This window comes from Drosophila elegans, unplaced genomic scaffold (assembly GCF_018152505.1).
Source record: "Drosophila elegans isolate 14027-0461.03 unplaced genomic scaffold, ASM1815250v1 contig_208, whole genome shotgun sequence".
Lineage (NCBI taxonomy): Eukaryota > Metazoa > Arthropoda > Insecta > Diptera > Drosophilidae > Drosophila > Drosophila elegans.
Genome location: NW_024545578.1, coordinates 20702507 through 20717010, shown reverse-complemented (window position 1 = coordinate 20717010; position 14504 = coordinate 20702507). Strand labels below are relative to the sequence as shown.

General features: G+C 42.3%; 4 protein-coding genes across 5 annotated transcripts; 2 read left to right on the top strand and 2 right to left on the bottom strand.

Moving 5' to 3' along the window:
- Positions 1-87: 87 nt before the first annotated feature.
- LOC108142875 lies at positions 88-1822 on the bottom strand. The gene is made up of 3 exons (XM_017266949.2): positions 1206-1822; positions 450-1141; positions 88-379 (listed from the first exon to the last, which is right to left on the bottom strand). The coding sequence occupies exons 1-3, from the start codon at positions 1693-1695 to the stop codon at positions 263-265; spliced, it is 1299 nt and encodes a 432-aa protein (XP_017122438.1). The 5' UTR covers positions 1696-1822; the 3' UTR covers positions 88-262.
- A 379-nt stretch (positions 1823-2201) lies between these two features.
- Positions 2202-5907, top strand: LOC108142585 (serine/threonine-protein kinase tricornered). Its single transcript, XM_017266544.2, has 5 exons — positions 2202-2896; positions 3688-3897; positions 3959-4065; positions 4129-4613; positions 4670-5907. The coding sequence occupies exons 1-5, from the start codon at positions 2414-2416 to the stop codon at positions 4762-4764; spliced, it is 1380 nt and encodes a 459-aa protein (XP_017122033.1). The 5' UTR covers positions 2202-2413; the 3' UTR covers positions 4765-5907.
- A 1191-nt stretch (positions 5908-7098) lies between these two features.
- On the bottom strand, positions 7099-12103 carry LOC108142584 (deformed epidermal autoregulatory factor 1). 2 transcript variants are annotated; one of them, XM_017266542.2, is made up of 4 exons: positions 11626-12103; positions 10328-11117; positions 8893-9524; positions 7099-8701 (listed from the first exon to the last, which is right to left on the bottom strand). In XM_017266542.2, exons 1-4 carry the CDS (start codon positions 11755-11757, stop codon positions 8531-8533), a joined length of 1725 nt encoding a protein of 574 aa, XP_017122031.1. In that variant the 5' UTR covers positions 11758-12103; the 3' UTR covers positions 7099-8530. The 2 variants fall into 2 exon arrangements, with proteins under 2 accessions (XP_017122031.1, XP_017122032.1); XM_017266543.2 differs by having other exon boundaries at positions 10337-11117.
- Positions 12104-12705: 602 nt separating this feature from the next.
- Positions 12706-14439, top strand: LOC108142271 (acidic fibroblast growth factor intracellular-binding protein). Its single transcript, XM_017265994.2, has 9 exons — positions 12706-12745; positions 12808-12886; positions 12954-13272; positions 13333-13440; positions 13506-13638; positions 13689-13789; positions 13846-13914; positions 13970-14155; positions 14221-14439. The coding sequence occupies exons 1-9, from the start codon at positions 12743-12745 to the stop codon at positions 14297-14299; spliced, it is 1077 nt and encodes a 358-aa protein (XP_017121483.1). The 5' UTR covers positions 12706-12742; the 3' UTR covers positions 14300-14439.
- The last annotated feature ends 65 nt before the right edge of the window (positions 14440-14504 follow it).

The following is a 14504-nucleotide window of genomic DNA, read 5'->3' as shown; positions in this document are numbered from 1 at the left end:
TAATTTTTTCAAACGATTCTAAGTTTCTTGCGAATAACTTTGAAATACATTTACCTACTTTCAGACAGAATAGTACACATAGTTAAGTAAGGATAATATACTTTTTAATATTGTAGTGAAAAAGTTGAATACATCGTTGTGCAATAACAAAAAATATACCACTTAAAGTGATAAGATCACGAATAAAGCTGCATATAAAGAAGTATTAATTTGGTTTTTTGGTAATGATTGAAGAAAACATTCGTTGTTGGACGAAAAGGCCTCATACAGCTTGGCGATCGAATTCCGGTTCGTCGGCATAAAAGTGCTCGCTGCTGGTCATTCCCTCGCTGCACTCAAAGTTCAAACAGAGCATTTTCAGTGGAAAATCATGCGGCAGCTGAAAAAGAATGCCCGAAATGTCGCATTGAATAAAGGACTTTTGCGTATACAATCAGTGGATTACTCACCCGCTCCATGATGTCATGCCTGATGTCAGTGGCCGCGGCAAACAGCTCTAAGGGTTGCTGAACTGCACGTCTGGACAAACTGCCCAGAGTCTCCAGGACGAAGGCGTCTGTCATGCCCAGACAATAGCAGATGTTCAGATACCGCAGCCGCTCGTTGTTGGTCACAAGCAGGGAGAGCTGCGTTTCCCCGATTTCTCGAGCGGCCTGCACGGAAAGGCACTCTAGTCGTCTCAACTCCGACAAATGGCGAACGCAGAGATCGTCCCTCGGCTTGCACACAAGCCACCGAAGCGACTTCAAGACACTGATGTACTGCGCCTGTTCCTCGTCAATCCAGCGCTTGCGGTGCAGGATGAGGTACTCCAGCTGCGTGGAGCAGTGGCTCTTGGCCAGTGCCTTGAAAAAACGCGTCTTCATCTCTTCAGGGCAGTAGATTTGCAGGTAATTGAGGTTCGCAAACTGCGGCAGGACCAACAGATCAGCCTCGCAGTCGTGGAACGTCAGCTTTTCCAGCTTTCGGCAGTTGGTGGCCAGCATCCTGAGGTTGCTGGTGTTTAGAAAGCGTTTAGCATTGCGCAGCTGAAGGCAACGCAGCTGCCGCATGGGTTTCACAATGGTGGCGAACTCCGAGGCGGTGACCTCGTCGTACAATCCCAGTTCCAATAGCTCGCTAAAGTGGCGCACTTCTTGTACTGTCGAGGGAAGAAAACGGTATTACTGGTACTTTCATAATTGGAAATAAATAGTTTTTCTTACACTCCCGGCGATCGAAGCTTTCAAGGCTCAGGCTGGTGACGAGCGGCAGGTTTACCCTTATTGCCCGGATCAAGTCCTTGCTGGTGCTCTTGTAGTTGCGCACATGCACCTTCCTCAGAGAACACATCCTCAGCAGAAAAGGTTGCGTCCGGGCCACCGTTGCATTGTGTATGGATATACCCTCCAGTCGAAAGCAATGCCTACTGATAAGCGGGAGCAGTTGCAGTGGATGATCATCGTCGAAGTGGGACTCCAAGGTACGGATGCGACCTCCACAAAGCCACAGAAAGGTGTGCCAATCCTCCAGAGTCCTTAAACTGGTGTCCTTGTCGATGACTTCCTGGAAATGGTGGCGGTGCAGGTGGAGGAAGGCGTCCCGAAAGAGGCGACAGCAGCGTGCCAAGTGCAACTGGTCCTCCAAGTTGAGGAGCTTGAAAATGTACAATAAACTACTGGGATCCAAGTCCAGGATATTGGTAATGCGGGCCATTATTAGCTGATTTTGGTCATTGTCTCGAACTGTCACAGGCAATAAATGACCAAATGGCTAAGGTCAGTTGATTGGATTAATTCTAACATGGAAAATTCACCGCCAAGTCGGTTGGTTCTATTTATTTACTAATTGGGTAGCTGAAAGTGCTGCCAACTTTTAGAGATAAAAAGCTTTTTTTTTAACGAAAGATAGCTGAAAGATAATCACATGCATTTTCTAAGTTTGTTTGGAATCAAGGGGATGTAAAACCTAACAACCACTTTTTTTAAGTTACAAAAGCTTTACATACGACTTAAATAAATTAAAGAGGTGAAAACGCAAATTTAAGATTTAAAAAAACCGTATTCGCGCTACAGTCAGTTAAAAAAAGCTAGCAAGCTAGAATCTCATAAAAGCTTACTTGTCAGCACTAGTATTTGCCCAAAAGCCCCAAAGTACTATAATGTATCGATTACCTATCGATAGCCCCCACCGAAACGCAGCCAACTTTGCTTTGTTGGGGGTGCAAAATGCGAATGGCACTTAAAGAAGAAGAAGCAGAGGGAGGAATTTCAACAAATTACCGAGGAAAAAGGCAAGAAACGGTCGAAAAAAGCAGTGTGTGTGCTTTGGCAAGTGCATAACTCCTCACCACACACACACGGCAAAAATACCGACACAGTAGGGCACACAAATTACACGACCGCGGAGACCAGGATCGGAAACCCCAGCTTAGATGATGAGCAGCAGAACGCAGGACGCGGACGGTGCCTCGATCAGATTCAGCGACCACACACTGGACAAGGCCACCAAGGCCAAGGTGACGTTGGAAAACTACTACAGCAACCTGGTGACGCAGTATGGCGAACGGAAGCAGCGCCTGGCGAAGCTGGAGGCCCAGCTGAAGGACGAGAGCCTGTCGGAGGCGCAGCGCCAGGAGAAGCGGCTGCAGCATGCCCAAAAGGAGACGGAATACCTCCGGCTCAAACGATTGCGCCTCGGCGTAGAGGACTTCGAAGCGCTGAAAGTCATTGGACGCGGCGCTTTTGGCGAGGTGCGTCTGGTTCAGAAAAAGGACACGGGACATGTGTACGCCATGAAGGTGCTGCGCAAGGCCGACATGCTCGAAAAGGAGCAGGTTGCACATGTACGCGCCGAGCGGGATGTCCTCGTCGAAGCGGATCACCAGTGGGTGGTCAAGATGTACTACAGTTTCCAGGTGAGTGACGAACGTCAGCTGCAACAACAACGGTGTGTGGAAGAAAGGGGGCGGAGGGCAGCGCGCATAACAAAAGAATTGTGTTAAAACACGGACAAAAAAATCAATAAACCAATACAAGTGCAAATGCCAAAAGCGTCTTGCCAATCATATGGTCACGTCTATCTTTCTCTCTCGCTCTCTCTCCCTTTCTTGTGTTGTCATTGTTGTTGTTTTTCTCTCTTCTTTTTTCTTCACTCCTTCTCGGTGAAAGTTCTTGCCACAGGCGTACCTGCCTACAATAAACTGTTGTTTACCTATGAACGTGTTACATACATATGGTTAGATAACATAAATCAGAGTTGAACAATAGAATGGTTTTAAGTAAAGAGTAAATACTGGTTATGATGAACCATAGTCTATTTATATTTTCCGTATATTAACAGGAGATATCTCCGACAGTAAAAAGAAAACATATATATTCTTAGTCAGCAGCATGTCATGGACATGTCCCTTTATCTGTCCCGTTTTAAAGTTTTTTTTTTTAATTTCTCTCTTGGTATCGAATGTATTATTCAATCGATTTTTTTTTTCTTATGTGTACATATTGTACAAAACTATATAAAGTTTGAAAATAGTTTGCATTGAACTAGGATTTATACAGAAAGGAAAGCTAAAGGATTTCTACAGAATTATGCATATAATAAGCCGCCGTAGGATCAAGGTTAACGTTTCGTGGTATCCTTACTTATTATTTTTTTTAGTTTGAATAAGTGAAAAACCAGAACTAAATAATCTTTTTGGGTTCACAGGATCAGGTCAATTTATATTTGATTATGGAGTTTTTGCCTGGCGGTGATATGATGACGCTTTTGATGAAGAAGGATACGCTATCTGAGGAAGGCACACAGTTCTATATCAGTGAGACGGCATTGGCGATCGATTCGATTCACAAACTCGGTTTCATACACAGGGATATCAAACCAGATAACTTGCTGCTGGATGCGCGAGGACATCTCAAGGTGAGCAGGAATTTGTTCAGATCACTCGGATGCGATTACTAATAGTACACGAATTTTTCAGCTTTCTGACTTCGGACTTTGCACTGGCCTAAAGAAGTCACATCGAACAGACTTTTATCGGGATTTGTCTCAGGCGAAACCATCAGATTTCATAGGCACTTGTGCCAGGTAAACTAAGAAAAGCTTTCTACACTTTGGGTTTTAAAGTAATCTTGCTTTTGGCTCCTGCAGTCCCATGGATTCGAAGAGACGTGCCGAGTCATGGAAACGAAACCGACGAGCTCTTGCCTACAGCACGGTGGGAACGCCGGACTATATTGCACCCGAAGTATTCCTGCAGACTGGCTACGGGCCCGCCTGCGACTGGTGGTCCCTGGGAGTCATCATGTACGAAATGCTGATGGGGTATCCCCCATTCTGCTCGGACAATCCACAGGACACCTACCGCAAGGTGATGAATTGGCGCGAGACGCTGATATTTCCCCCAGAGATCCCCATTTCGGAGGAGGCCAAGGAGACGATCATCAACTTTTGCTGCGAGGCCGATCGCCGGCTGGGCTCCCAGCGCGGTCTCGAGGATCTGAAGTCAGTGCCGTTCTTCCGGGGTGTGGATTGGGAGCACATACGCGAACGTCCCGCAGCCATACCCGTTGAGGTGCGCTCAATCGACGATACGTCCAACTTCGACGAGTTTCCCGATGTGTCGCTGGAGATACGTAAGCATACTCCTAACCGAACGAGTAGACGGAAAGTAAATGATTTTCGATTGCAGCATCGGCGCCCATACCGCAGGGCGGTGAGATTGCCAAGGACTGGGTCTTTATCAACTACACGTACAAGCGATTCGAGGTGCGAAATTTGGAGTGAAACTCGAGCAGGAGCTGAAGCAGGAATCAGAAACAGATCCGGAGCAGATCAAGGAGCAGAAGCAGCTTGAAGGTTGCCGCACTTTGCCACCCATTTTATCACCAACACAGCCGTCGTCTCTCTAACACCATCACCAAGAGCATACTCCACGCTAAACGAAAACCCCCAATTCTTCTTTTTGAATGTCTTACCTACATGTGTATTTAAATACTAGCTAACATTTGTGATTCCAAACAAAAAGAAGAATATGATAACGCGAACAAACGATGTATTGTATGTAAAAAAAAAAAGATTTGCTTAAAGCGTCACCCGCGCCTCGGGTTAGGTTTAAACGCTATACTAATCCTCCCATGTCCTTCCATTGGCTTTGTTCGATCCTAATCTTAACCGTTTAAACGTTGTGTTTGTAAACCAGAATCCCATTAAGGACCCATTTGGCAATTCTTTATATATATATATTGTTTACTTCATTGGGCAGCAGCAAAATACCCATACATTTATTATTTAGTCAATTGAGAAATGTTATAACTTTTAGGCACGTTAATTATACGTTTGTTTTGTATCAATTTATTATGAAACAAAGTCTTAATACATAGTAAAACCTAAAACCACACAAAACACAATCGCAAATACGCAAAAACGAATCGTAAATTTATCACACAAATTAGTTACTAATGCCAATAGCAACAAACGAAAATCTAGACAGCAAAATAAACAACAGTATGTTGAAATATGGGTTTCGTTCTATGTACACCTTCCCCATCCCACCCACTCCCACGAATACGAATATATATTTAAAACATTCTACTGTAGCTCTTCCCGCTGGAGTTTTGAGTTCCACGTAATTGTAGTTTGAGCAAAAAGTGAAATATTGAACAAGTTATCGTGTTACCGCTGGCAAGTATAAATCTAATTACATAGCAAACACTCTACCCCGAGCAGTTGCAGAACGCAAACTTAAAATAATTGATAATATACCTATAAATAAATTAAACGAGTAAACAAGTTTTAAGAAATTATTTTTGGTAATAGAATACAATAATAGTAAGCATACTGATAATTCGATAATAACGCTACACAGCAACATGAAATGCAATAATAAATGAAACATGTGCATAATAACTAACAACTACATATAAAGTATATCAAGTTTTGTTTTATTTGGCAAAAATCAAGGTAACGAATGAGGCGAACCCGATTTCATTCTTATATCCCCCAGATTGAGCTGCATGCAGAGTATTTAGTTGCATAAAAAAAAGGACAGCTCCTATTCATTGTGTATTGACTACGGAGTTGAAAAAGTTTTTGTCTTTTTGTTATTATTATGACCATTACTAATTTTTTGAGCTTTACGGAACTTGTGTTTTAGAAAGCCGAATATACAAGTTCAAGTTAATTTTATTGATATAATTCCTTATGGAATTTGTTATCAATCTCTGGTTTGGGGTCGGAAATAATTTCCTTTGGGTTTACTTTTTTTCAATACGTATTTAATTATATTTATAAAAAAACAATAAAGAACTATGAAGGCCATTCAATTTATTTAGTATGTGTTGTTTTAAGACACGAATAAAAAAAATCCATAATGCTTTTTGTTCTGTTTAAGTCAAAATTCAGTTTCGCCCCATCCTTTTTGGTGATGCCCACAAATAAACTTTTTGCTCTTTTAATTTCGAAAAACGTTACCCATTTTATTTAATGAGCTTTAAATTTCACGGAAATAATTTTTAATGTCACCTAAAAGTTATATTATTTTTCTTATTTTTGCTACAGAAATCAAGTTACTTTTAGCTCACCATAAGAAAATCACCGAAACCTAACTTAACTTTTCTTCAAGAGCCAAGCCTGGGTATTTTCAAACCAATGCGTATGTTATAAGCAATATTTATAGATTTTGCCTTTGATTACTATTCCTTCAATAAATCCTTTAGGTATATCAACACGGTTAAAAACTTTTTGTCAATTATGTCAAATATTAAACCACGTTTTCCATAACTACCAGAAGTCATTCTTTATCGGATAGCTTACACGGGTGATGCCTATTTAAATTTAATAAAGAGCTAAAGGATTCATTCTTTCTCGGGCAAAAAAGGAGCTAGAACAACTCCAGTGATGTCCATGCTGATGTTCAGTTTTCAATTAAATCACACTCCTTAAGAAATTTTGAAAAAAGTCCAGTTTGGATTGCTTTCAAAATTGGCAGCACCGTAACAATGTTGATAAGAAGCTTTGGTCGTTGGCCTATATAAGAAAGCATTGTATTTAGTGCCCAAAATAAACAAATAAATAAGCCTGATGAAACCAGAAAGTAACACGACACAAAGGTAGGCTTTGTACATTTAAATGTATGTATATATTTTTGTTGATCTTTTCATCTGCACTTCTCTCGCTCGCTCGCTATCTCTCTATCTGCACTTGCGCTCAAGTTTTGATTTGTGTTCTGTGTGAGTTTTGTTTGTTTCAGTGTAGCTGAACAGCGTTGTTTGGTTTTAATTGAATGCAACATCCGAAACCATTACAGACATGAAAATAAAGATTTCAAATTGGTTTGCTCAGGCGGGGGCCTCAAAATCGAAAGTAAATTGCTTTGCATCTGCGACATGTCGCAAGTCGCCAGTGAAATGTGTATGTGTGTGTGTGTGTGTGTGTGTTTCGACTGTGGTTTTTCTCTGTGTGTAGGTGTCGGGTGTGTGCGTGAATCGGAATATATAGCTAGTCGTTTAAAGATATCATTATATATATATAACTACATATATAAATGTATTAGCATATGAAGACTACAGACTATAAGAATTGTTACATCAGCTGGGAGGGGGGGCGAAGGCAAAAAACTTTACAAACGGGCGAACGGGGAAAACCCTACGAGACACATTTACACACGGCTAACAAACTGTAAATTGTTGTTTTTCGATTTTCAGCTATATGTTTACATTTCGGTTCGATTACTGTGCGGGCATACATACATAGAGTATATGTAATTGGAATTCGGATTGCGTTTACTTCGTACTGTGGATGTTTTTGCTTGTTTTTGTTGTTTTGAAATCTTTATTGGATGCTTGTAACGGGCAGTAGTATCCATAAAATTATAATGGTAAAATGTTAAAAGTTTAACTATGCGCTTAGAGTCTAATGAAAAGTGTATACATAGACGAATATGTATGGTAATTCAGAATTTTTTTTTATCTTCGCTTAGGTTCTTCTAGTTTTTTTTTCACTGTGGGTGATTGTGTGTGTGTGTTTTTTCTTTTTGTATGGGGTGCTGGGGATTTGGATGCTTGGGGTTTCTTGTTAGTTATGCTATGCGCTTTGCAACTATTATTAATTTAATTTAATTTAAATTGAATTACAAGTAATCGGTTTAGTTTTCTGTTATTTTCAAATCGTAGCTTAATTAATTATCTATGCCTTTGCACTTGCTTTGATTTTAGCTTGCTACATTTTTCTCTTTTTTTAATTAATTTTATTTTCGTTTCGCTTGTTTTTGTTTTTGTTTTTTTTTTTTTTTTTGCCGGCTTGCCCTACGTTCAATAGTAAAATGTATATATATTTATATAGTTATATGTACGTTAAGAATTACATTAATATAGGACATAAGTCTAAGAGGATGTAGGCTTGCTAATGGGAATCGAGGGGAGTGGGACTGGGACTGGGATTGGGAGTGGACTACAGGTGGATGGCCTGGACCGTTCAGAGAGGACTTTAGGGGGAACTTCCTATAATCGTATTAATTAGTAGTAAAATTTGTATGTACAATTCGTTACGTTGCTTAGGACTGATCGTCGATCAACAGCATGACCTGTTGCGTTGTCGTTTGTGGATTCCTTGTGCACTCCACCTGATGAGCATTCCAATCCTTGCGCTGGCAGAACTCTGAACAGTACGGCGTCTTACGGCACAGTGAGCACTCGGCCAATGCTTCGCGGTTACAGTTGGCGCACTATTTAAAAGAAAATAATAAGGATTAGTGTTATTTTAAATTTGAATGGAGTGGATTTAGATGAAGTTTTATACAAGCAAAGGTTAAGGTTAGGTTGTATTTCTTTAAATAAACAAGCTTTTGGTAAAATGTCGGTTGAAATTATATCCCAATGGCTTATGTTTTGTGGACAGCAATCAATGAACATTTACCTTCTTGGCCGAAATGATCTCATTGCCATGCAGGGATCCGGAAATATTCGGGTCGTCGATGTCCGCGTGCACCTGGACACGCATTGCACTGACCGCCGCATCTCGCTCCTTCTGCAGAACCTCGAGGCGACGCTCGTACGATTGCTTCATGTCGTTGAGCAGGCGCTTAAAGTCACTGGTCGCCTTGACCATGGTGCAGTAGACATGCTCGATGTTCTTCATCGATTGACTGGTGTCCAGGACGGCGATGGAGGAGCCATCGTTGATGTTTACCACAAACGTTTCCCTTTCGTAGGTGTTGCCCATCTGTGACTGGTCGACCAGCTCGGTGGAGGTGTCCAGGCTGTCGTTAAGTGCTGCCCACGGTTCGTCCTTGGACGTGATGTTCTCTTCTGTCAGGAACATGTTGTTCTCGTCCACCACGCTGGCTGTTGCTGCGGCCACAGCGGCGGCGGTCACATCTACACAATTGTTGGCTCCACTCCCGCTTGTGTTGTTGTTATTGGTATTACTATTGTTGTTGTTACTATGATGGGCATTACGCTTGCGTTTGGGTCCTGGCTCCATATCGAGATCAGTTTGATTCCGCTTCCGCCGCTTGTAGGGCGTGAAGAGTCGGACAGGGCCGGAAGCTAAGCAAGACGAGCGTGTAAGGGGGTTAAACAAATGTTTTACATTCAATTGTGGGGCACATGGAGCTCGGCATAACTGGAGAAAGCATAAACAAGGGCAGTTCAATCTGAATACCGAATGGAAAATACTATATGCACCTCTTTCGAGAATAATGATCCGATCAAAGTGATTAAAACAAAAACGAACAACCAAATTAATAACTTTAAAAGACATTTGAGGCTATGAGACTTTTTTAAATTATTTAAGATATAACAATGTTTTAAACTATTTTTAATTAACTGTCAAGATGTAAGGCCAATAGTCTTTGCTAACATATCCGTGGGATTACAAATCTTTTAAGTAATGATTTAATGATTTTTTTTTAAAACAAATATTTTCTTACTTTTAAGTTTAATTTCGAACTTTCTCTAGAATTGCAAATTTAATTGAAAAATAAAGTTTTCGTCAACTGAAAATTTTGCAATCTTGCATAACATTTTTTTTTTTTAATTAGTGTAAATGATTTTTAGAAGTGCTATTCCAGGATGGTATTATTTTCCACGTCTATATAACATTAATTATTTTAATCTAGATTTGATTATATTGCTTCAAAATTTATTAAAAAAAGGGAAATTAACAGAATAATGTCAGAGAATCCTTGCAAGTAGCAAAAAGTTGGTCATAAGTTAAAGTCGAGAAAACGGGCATTGAAGTGTGATCAAATTCTTGTGATATGCTCGAGCCCCCTGTACTTGTGGCACCATGGAGGACCTGCGAACAGGTCCGCCATTTCAAAGAGTGTAATAATTGTTGTTCATCTCACCTGACTCACCTGCTTCGTCGTCGCAGCAGACCGTGCAGCTGCAGTTGGTCGCGTGCGGCGTGAGCGTGCCCTCGTCGATGAGGGACTGCAGCGACTTGCCGCCGTACTTGATGGAGCGCTTCCAATCCTTACTGGAGCCCCGGCCGCACACGTGCTCAAATTCACTGGGCGTATGCCACTTGTCCTTGTACTTGACGCAGCGTCCGCGGCCGCCGGAGCCCAGTTTGCTGCGATACAGCTCGGCGCAGGTGGTTTTACAGCGGATCTGGAAGACCTCCATGTGCTGGGTGGACGGATTCTCCGACCAGCCCGAGGAGCCACCGCCCGTCCCGCCACCGCCGCCACCAACGCCACTCGCTCCGCCGGCGGTGTGCTCCAAGGTGGCCAGGCTGTCGTGGCTATTATTGCTCCCGGAGCCATCGTGGTTCAGTCCAATCGTATTGGTGGCGGTCGTGTTGGTGCCCGCACTGTTGGCGCCGCCACCACCGCCGCCCGGTTGCGTCTGCTGCTGCTGCTGCTGGATGACGATCGTCTTGAGGTCGTTGCCCATGCTGACCGTGCTGCCGGACAGGTAGCCATTGTTGTCGACGCACAGCATCGGCTTGAAGTGGGGCAGCTGGTCGGGCGTGATCACATTGAAGGTGGTGCCGGTTATCATCGATCCGATAGGCAGGGATACGGGTACCGAAACCACTCCGCCTCCGCCCGCTCCGCTCGTTCCGCCACTGGCGCCGCCGCTGCCGCTGTTGTCGTTGGAGGAGGATGTGACCATGCGAACCTTGGAGTCCAACTGCATTACCATAGCGCACATATTCCCACGTTCGTCACATGTATGTGGGTGAGTGTCCAGCGGCCAATTGGTGGCGTTAGCGATTTAATTTGTGGCGATTTGCACAGGAATCGGAGAGGAAAATTCGAATGTAAGTAAACAACACAGCATGGGAAAAATGAAAATCGGTATACACAACATTTGTGCGCCACAAATGCGGTGGGTGGAGGAGGTGGAAGGAGGCGGTGGTGGCAGGGGGATGGCTGTGGCCCAGTGGGTCGCATGGAGCGCTCGTAGGGCGCAAGTTGCGCCACCCCCAGGCCACCCAGCCGCCCAACCACCCACTTTCCACAACTGCGCAGAGCGAAGCGGAGCGGTTTGTCGAGCCAGATTCGGTTTCGGATTCACATACAGAACCTGAACCTGAACAGTTGAACAGTTGAACAGTCTGGAACCAAAACCAAAAGCATTCCAAACCACCCCGCCAAAGCCAGCGCCAAAATGCACCTCGTTTGTTGCTCCTTTTTACCTGATGGTGATGATGATGATGGTGATGGCCCGGGCTTTCTAATATCACCTCTTCTTTCACAACATCATCGGCCAGCGCGGCCAGGTCTTTCCTGTTCAGGTGCAGCTCGGTGGAGGAGTCGACCTGTTCCATATTATTGTTATGCCAGTTCACTTTCACTTATTCTTCGGGCCAATAATGTTAATGCGGTTGAATTGTTCATCGAATTGCAACAATTGCAATTGGATACGATATATATTCGACGTCCGACGACGGACAGTCGGTCGGTCGGTCTGTTGTTGTTGCTGCTGCCGCCGCGATCCGCGTTTTTCCCGCGCTCACCACTCACATGCGAATTGCGCGTTGGTCGCGTTCTCGTTGCATTGCCCTATTTACAGCTTTTGGTTCTTTGCAATTTACATTTTTTAAGCTTAAACTTTACTAAAATTCGTCTCTAAAAGTTGATATCCTCCTCTTCTTCCTCATGATAACTAGAGTTGTCATGCGCGATGCAGCTATCGCTTGCTATCGGCGCTATCGATAGCAGCGTTTCGTGCTTATTAGCTTTGTCCCACCACTGGATTTCGTAATTCGAAAGTTTAACTGCTATTTGTGCTACAGCTTACAACATATTTCAATGAAATGCGAGGAAATGGAATAAGATAATTTAATTTAACAAAAATTGTTTTTGTTCAGTTGGAGTCCATCTTGACGCTTCGTGATGATAGCTTTGTCACATTACTTTATTTTTTAATTCAAAAGCTTAACTTTTATTTTTACTACAATCTACACCTGTTCTTTATGAAAATGAAATGAGAATTAGGAATTAAAACTGTATGGCTCTCTACAAACTATTTTCAGTTTTGTCCCAGACTGAAATATTAATGTTAAATTTATATTTCGGGAAAATCCAATCCTAAATATTACATATACGATTTAAATTAACTAGGAATACATTTTGCTTCAAATCAATAGAAAAAATAATATTCATTGGTTAATTGCTTTGTCTTAAAATTAAAAATATAAAACAAGTAATATATATAAAAAAATTGTTGTTTTTTTTTTTACCGATATGCCATCTCTAACATCGATACACCATTGAACTGCATTTCCAGTAAACGGTCACTTTACAAATAAAATGGTAACTGCAACGATTTGTTGTTTTCATGCACGCACCCTCTGATAAAAACTTCTCATGTTTAGGCCGATGTGGACGTCTTCATAAGTAACTATACCCTTGTGGATCCAGAGATTTACCAGCTATGGATCGAGGGGTTTTCTTGTAAGTTCAGAGCTCCTGGCTCCCAACTGGTTGCCCATAAAGTAAATCCTTCGTTTTGCCTTTCCAGCCAGCGAGGCAGTGTCCTATTTGAAGCAAAAAGGATTTGGCCACTCCATGGGCGCTCCCAGCGATCTGATTGCCTCCGATGTACTGGACCACTACCGCACCTATTCCCTGATTGAGCTTTATCTCAACGCACCCACAAAACTTATGGAGCAATCCTGTTTCCAGTTGGAGCCGCACATGCGTGACCTAATTACCGAGAAGTATTACTCCATCGATGATGTGGTGGCCCGTGAGATTCTCGGCAAGAAGCTGACCTCGCGCTACCGCAAGGATCTGGACGAGGTGTCCGAGAAAACGTGCGTCAAGCTAAAGTCGGTTCGGTGGGTAAATTGGTAAATTGTATAGACAGAAGATCTAAGTTATTTGTCATTCATCAACAGACGGCAGTTTGATAACGTGAAGCGAATATTTAAGGCAGTGGAGGAAATGCCGGGCACGCTGACCAACAACATAAAACAGCATTTTTTCATATCAACCGATCTTGCCAAGTGAGAAACACATTTCACGCTACTTAGTTTCATTAGCTAAGCTACCGACTTCTTAAATGTTACAGAAAGTATGCCTGCATTGTTTTCCTGGCCTGCCTGCGTTTTGAAACCACCAAAAAGAAGCTGCAATACTTGAGTTTCAGTGATTTGTTAACCTGCTCCCATGCCATCATGATCTACTGGACCTACACTTATCAGGCATGACTTATTTCTTCCTGTTTTTTGTGGAACTAATTGATTGATTGCAGCACACTGGCCCGGAATACTATGATACCGAAATGGACAAAGAGTTTCTTTTGGACTTGCGGGAATTGCGTTGTCTTCTGGATAAGGAAAAGGAAATTAAGCAGTAAGAAAGAATAATAGTCCCAAAAGGCTTTAATATAGTGTTTAATTTGTATTTAGTCTCGTCTGCATGCGCCTCAAACCTGTTCTTTTAGAGCGTGCTTTTCACGAGCTGGATGGCAACTTTCGGTAAGGACTTTAAAGTATACAACCATTACCTTTGTGTAATTCGGTTTGTTTTCAGTTCGTACTGGCGCGCCTTAATCACAATTGCCTGCAATTTGCACCGCAATCGGGAGTTGCGCGACCTGTTTGTTGATCTCTGTGAGAAACTGATTGATCCTTGGCGTCAAAATGGTTGGAATCGCGAGCAAGTAAACAAGTTCCTGGCCTCCATAACGCAGAGCGTCTTGGATCTAGAAATATCTAGGTTAGATCTTGTCAACAAGACTTCTTACTGATTTTTAATGATAAATTATTTTAATTCCTTTGCAGGGATCAGGAGACTCGATGTCTTTGGGATCGCTACATGCAGGTCATTACGCTTTGCCTGGATAAAATGTATCACATTTAAGCTGTGGTTGAGTTAACGAGAAACTTGCAATTGTTTTGTGTACTTAGTAATTATGTTTTGTTTGTTTGAATTTGTCTTAACTTATACGTATGTATTTATGACATCATATTTTATAAATACACGAAAATATTTAAAAAGTACCTAACACCTGTGTTTTTAAGAAGCGATTTTTGAAAATATATGAGAAATTGAATATATTAGTAAA